The sequence below is a fragment of the Balaenoptera borealis genome (assembly GCF_965194805.1).
Source record: "Balaenoptera borealis genome assembly, chromosome: 18".
Classification (NCBI taxonomy): domain Eukaryota; kingdom Metazoa; phylum Chordata; class Mammalia; order Artiodactyla; family Balaenopteridae; genus Balaenoptera; species Balaenoptera borealis.
The window spans coordinates 76,880,308-76,886,307 of NC_138877.1; the positions used below are offsets into that span (position 1 = coordinate 76,880,308).

General features: G+C 70.1%; 1 protein-coding gene across 1 annotated transcript in view; it reads right to left on the reverse strand.

The window, feature by feature from the left end:
* Positions 1–5,756, reverse strand: part of IRS2 (insulin receptor substrate 2) — a 30,332-nt gene extending 24,576 nt beyond the window's left edge. Inside the window, exon 1 of the mRNA XM_082366218.1 lies at positions 1,572–5,756. Coding sequence (XP_082222344.1) covers positions 1,572–5,619 — 4,048 coding nt within the window. The 5' untranslated portion in view covers positions 5,620–5,756. The remainder of the gene's footprint in view (positions 1–1,571) is intronic.
* Positions 5,757–6,000: the final 244 nt, after the last annotated feature.

Below are 6,000 nucleotides of genomic sequence, written 5' to 3' on the forward strand. Positions count from 1 at the left end.
AGATGCTGAAGCACCACACTCCTAAGAGTTCTCCGTGACTCTTTTTATCTTGTGTTCCACAATTTTAATAAAAAAGCAGGTAGCGTTTCCTCTGTTACATTGGAATTCCAGGGTATCCACTCTACAGCTATAACTTTAAATCCCACGGATACTAGAAAGCACATGCTGGATTTAGATGGCATTAGAGGGCTCTGTTTACTTTTAGAAAAAAAGGTGTACGGATCCCCAAGCTACCTCCGTCGTCACCCTGTAACCCTTGCAGACCGCTGACCTCAGGCCAGCATCTAAGCCGTGTTCACTGCTCTGTGCTTTGTGGTTCCCACAAAGCCTCTATCTTCCTGACAACCCTGCACAGAAGCGGCTACAAAATTAAAGAAGAAACTCTCCTGAACCCACCGGCCCCCTCACTCCACCTCTCCTCCACCTCATCATTCAAAGTTTGAGACAGTCAGGACCTCTGAGACAGTCAGGACGCCCCTGCAGGTGCAAGGCAAGCACACCTCTCTCCTCTTGGATCTGTGATGAGACTGCAAAGGACAATTCTGGACACCATCCCATCCAATGGTTCCCGAGAAGACCAGCATGGCCATCTTTCACTGTCTCCTCTGAAGCCCAGATTCACATCACCTGGGCGGCCGAAAAATCCTGGGGGCCTGGGCCCCGCCCACTGGTCGCTTCACGTCACTGCGCCTGGGCTGCCCCCATAGGCCATTTCTCAAGCACACTCAGGCGGTCTAACTGGGGCAGGTGCTCCCGGCCACGGTCCCCAAACCGGCAGCACCAGCACAACCTGGGGGCTTCTTAGGAAAGCACACTGGGAGCCACACCCCAGACCCACGGCACTGGAATCTCGGGGATTCACCTAGCCCGGCCGTCCGGGTCTCAGCAAACCCTCCACGTGACTCCCAGGTGGGCCCCAGCTGGAGAACCACTGCTTCTGAGCTGTGTTTAAGCAGCGTTACCATTTCAGCCCGTTGGGAGAAGAGGAACGTCTCTGGTGGAAAAGCTCCTACAGGCTGCGTGTAAACTTTAAATGGTTCGCTGTTCCCTGCAGCAGTCACCAAAATGGATGTTCGTTTCCTAAACAACTTTTGGGCCTGTTTTTTATGAGCTCTGAGGCTCGGCAAGAGCCAGCCAGGCCCGGCTCCAGGAAAACAAAGAGAAAGGTGAGGGCTGCGGCCTGGGAGCTGCTGGAACTTCAGGTCCCCTCCCGGCAGAAGTTTCCCACCTCTCAGATGGAGAAGACCCCCTCTCTGCCGCCTCCCCCCCGGGGGTGGCTGAACTGGGGGCACCCGCCAGGTGTGTTCATGGGAAGACGGGGAGGCTGGGCCCAAGAAAACAAATCAAAAGTCTCCCGAGTCCGAAGATACACATTCAACTCAAAGATGACCTGGGTGCTCTTGGCAAGGTCTCTGGGGTTCGAGAGCTGACATCGGGCCAAAAGTGAAACAGAACAGGAAACCTGCGCCTGTACTCGGGCATTTAGGTCGAGCTACCAAAGAAGGGAAGAGGCTTTAGCCACGGATGCCCTCGCGTGCCCGCCCTTCTTCCACCAGCCGCAGGGGCCTCACCTTTCACGACCGTCGCCTCTTTCAGGTGATGCGTCAAGAAGTCGAGGCTGGCGTAGGTGCTGGCGGAGGGCAGGGCGCCAGGGCCGGGCCCCACACACACGCCGCCGGTGCTGCCGGCCCCTACCGCGCCGATGAGACCCCCGAGGCTCCGGGTCCGGCCCCAGGCGCTCTTGTCTCCCGTCTGAGGATGCTGCGGCGGCTGCGGCAACAGCCCCGGCTCGTCCCTCACGTCGATGGCGATGTAGTTGAGGCCGTTCTGGAAGCCGGCAGAGGTCTCCCGGCGCATCGGCGAGCCACTGCCCCCGGGGCAGCCGACCAAACCCCCGGGCTGGCTCGGCGTCCAGGGCCGCGCCTGCGGGGGGAGCGGCGGCGGCAACTGGCGGGGGGACGTGGGGGGCTCGTCGCCGCCACCCAGGACGCTGCCGCCGCCCCCTTCGCCGCTTTTCCTGAGAGACACGTTCTCCACCGAGGCCGAGTTGTGGCGCTTGGGGTTGTGGGCGAAGGACGGGGACACGGGGGTCACAGTGGTGGTCGAGGAGAAGGTCTCCGAGCTGTGGCGGCGGCGGCCCCCTTGCGGGTCCGCGCGGATGACCTTGGCGCCGCGGTGCGGGTCTGGGGGCTGGCTGGCCTGCAGGAAGGCCTCGACCCCCGACACCTGGTCCATGAGGCTCAGCCTCTTCAGGCCGGACACGAGGCTGCTCACGCGGGCCCCGTCGGGCTTCGGGGGCGCGGCGATCGGTTGCGGCGGCGTGGCAGCCACGCCGAAGGCCATCTCGGTGTAGTCGCCGCTGTCGCCCGCCCCCGAGGACGGAGAGGAGGCCGCGCCAGGGCCCTGGGAGGGCGGTGCCGGAGGCAGGCGGTACAGCTCTCCGGGCGGGGGCGGCGGCGGCGGCGGCGGCTGCAGGGCCGAGGAGGGGGCGGCAGGGCGCGGGGGCAGCGGCGGGTACGCGGAGGCCTCGGGGGACAGGAGGGCGTCCAGGGAGCCCACGGGGTCCCCGGCCTGGCCGCCCGGCTGGGGTGACTTGGGCGAGCTGAAGTCGAGGTTCATGTAGTCGGAGAGCGGGGAGCGCTGCCGGCTGTCGCCGCTGGTGCCCGGGGTGCCCGAGCCCAGCGACGAGGCCGGGCTGCCGGCGGACAGCAGCGACGACGACGAGGCGGCCGAGGCCAGCAGCGGGGGCGCGGGCGGCGACAGGCGCGCGCCCGCCTCGCCGAAGTCGATGTTGATGTACTCGCCCGGGCTCTTGGGCTCGGGCGGCAGCGGGTACTCGTGCATGCGGGGCAGGGTCTGCAGCCCTTCCAGGGACAGGCGCGTGGGCCGCGCGGCCCGGCAGCGCTGGCCCAGGAAGCCCTCCGGGCGGCCGCTGCCACCGCCACCGGGCCGCGCGGGCGAAGGCACCGCCGCGTGGGGTGGCTGCGGGTGGCCGCCGCCGCCCCCGGCCCCGGCCGCGTAGGCGCCGGCTGGCTGCGTGGACCCCGGGCCGGCCGTCGACTCCAGCCGCTCCTCCTCCAGGATGCGCCCCACGGGGGAGCTCATGAGCACGTACTGGTCGCCGTCCCCGTTGCAGGCGTAGGGGGCCTTGTAGGAGCGGGGCAGGGAGCTGTAGCAGTAGCCGGGGACGCCCCGGAGCATCTCCCCGCCGCCGCCGCCGCCGCCGCCGCCGTGCAGGGCGGCCGAGAAGAAGTCGGGCGGGGTGCCCGAGGCGCCCGCGTCGCCGGGGGACATGTTGAGGTAGTCCCCGTTTGGAAGCAGCCTGCCGTCGGCGGCGCTCTCCACCGCCAGCTTGGAGCCGCCGCACCACATGCGCATGTACCCGCTGTCCTCGGGGGAGCTCTCGGCCGGGGAGCTGGTCTTGTAGCCGCCCCCGCTCCCCGGGAAGGCCCTGCTGGCGGCCGACGCGGGCGTGGGCCCCGCGGCTCCCGCGGGGGGCAAGGCCGCGACGGCGGCGCGCGGCTGCAGGATCTGCTTCGGGGCGGACACGCTGGTGGGGCTCATGGGCATGTAGTCGTCGCTCTTGCAGCTCCCGCCGCCGCCGCCCGTGAGGGCCACGCCGGGGGTCATGGGCATGTAGCCGTCGTCCGTGCCCAGGTTACTGCTGGAGCTCCTGTGCGACCCGATCTCGATGTCGCCGTAGTCCTCGGGGTAGGGGTGGTAGGCCACTTTGGGGGAGGACGCGGGGCACGACGGGCAGAGGCGGCCTGAGCTGCCGGAGAAGGTGGCCCGCATCAGGGTGTACTCATCCAGGGACGCGGAGGAGGGCTGGGGTACCGGCCGCTGCCGGGCAGGCGTGGTCAGGGAGTAGGTCCTCTTCCTCAGGCCCCTGTCCAAGTCCTGGGCCCCGTCCCCGGAGACTCTGCGGTAGGGTCGGCCGCAGTGGCTCAGGGGCCGGTCCATGGTCATGTACCCGTACAGCTCGCCCGCGCTGCCGTCCCTGGCCGGGGGCGTCTCGGCGATGGACTCGGGCGTGTTGCTCCTGAGACTGCAGAAGGCTCTCAGGTCCCCAGGGCTCGAGCCGTACTCGTCCAGGGACATGAAACCAGGGTCGCTGGGGGAGCCCGAGGCCGAGGCGCTGCCGCTGGAGGGTCGCTGGGGGTGCAGGGGGTGCTGCATGTGCGGGTGCGGGCCCGGGGGCGGCGGGTAGGAGCCCGAGCCGTGCCCGCTGCTGGACGACAGGCTGCCGGGGCTGGTGGCGGCCGCCGGGGGCGAGTGCGCCACAGGCATGGACATGGAGCGGCTGTGCTGCAGGGCGCCCCCTGCCGGCGCCAGCGTCACCTTGCTCGCGCGGCCGCCGCAGCCGCCGCTCAGGGTGTGCGAGCGGCTCAGGGGCGCGCGCACCGGCCCCGGGCTCAGGGGGCTCCCCGCCACCGACACCGGCCTGCCGCCCGCCGCCCCGGCCCCCGCCGCCACGCCGCCGTCGCCCTCGCTGGCCGTGCGCACCCGGCACGAGCTGCACTTGGCGGCCGGCGGTGTGGCGGCCAAGCTGTCGGTGCGCGAGCGGCGCACCAGGCCCGTCTGGCTGGGGGGCAGATTGACCAGGTGGTGGTGGCGACGCGCGCCGGGGACGCTGATGGGGTGCGTGGCCGACGAGCCGGACGACTGGCTCTTGCTGCGCGGCCGGAACTCGAAGAGCTCCTTGAGCGCCTTCATGGCCTCCAGGATGGTCTCGTGGATGTTCTGCGCCACCACCGAGTCGTCTGCCTGCATCCACAGCTCACCGGGGCCCGTGACGGCCGAGCGGCCCACCTCGATGAAGAAGAAGCTGTCCGAGTGGCCGCAGCGGCGGATGTTCATGAGCTGCAGCGTCACCGACGGCTGCTCGCAGTTGAGCTTCACGAAGCCGATGGTGCGCGCCGACAGGCACAGGCGGTACACGCCCGTCAGGTTCTTGCTCTGGCCCAGGCCCTTGGGCTTCAGGTTCACCTGCCACACCTCACGGTAGGCGGCCGTGGCAGGCGCCACCAGCCCGTAGCTGTCATCGGCCGCGGCGGCGGCGGCGGCGCCGGCCGAGCCGCCCAGGGCGCCGGGCAGGGAGGCGCTGCAGGACGCGGAGGGGGCGGCGGCGGCGGCGGGGGGCGCGTCGCCGGCGCTCGCTCGGCCCTCGCTGACCAGGTCGGTGAGCGCGCGGTACCAGCCCTCCTGCTCCTGCTCGTTCTCGGCCGCCACTGCAAAGTACTCGTCCTTGGTGTAGAGGGCGATCAGGTACTTGTGCTTGGCGTCGGCGCGCTTGTTGATGTTCAGGCAGCAGTCGAGCGCGATGACCCGCTTCGGGGCGCCCGCTTTGCTCCGCCACTTCTTCTCGCTCTCGTAGTACTCGAGCCGCGGCGGCTGCGGCGCCGGCCCCCCGCCCGCTGTCGCCGCCGCCGCCGCCTCGTCGCCGCCCGCGCCGGGTCCGCGCAGCACGAAGAAGCGCTTGTGGCCGTGCTTCTGCTTGCGCAGGTAGCCGCACTTGCGCACGCCGCTGTTGTTGTTGTTGTTATTGTGGTTGAGGTTGAGGTTGGGGCCGTCGCCGCCCGCCGGCCCGGGGCGCCCGTGCATCGGCGGGCTCGCCATCACCGGCGCTTCAGGCCGCGCCGCTCGGCCCGGCGTGGAGGGGCCGGGGGGAGCGGAGGGGGCGCGGGCGGCTCCCTCCCCCCCTGCTCGCCCGCCGGAGCCCGCGTCCCTCGGGCCCAGGAGGTGGGGAAGGTTCGGGGAGGCCCGCCGCGGGGAGGGCGGGGGGCCGGCACCGCGCGGTGGCGCAGCGCCCTCCGCGATCCGGGGCCCCAGAGGATGCCCGGCGCGGGCGGCGGCGGCAGCCGCTGCCTCCCGGGCTCTCGGGCGGCGCCTGGGGGCTCGCGGGCTGGGCCGAGAGTCGGGGGTCCCCGAGCCGCGGGGCCGAGCCTAAGGCGCGCCCGGCCGCAAGGGTCCCGCCGCCGCGCCGCGCTCCGGGGTGCC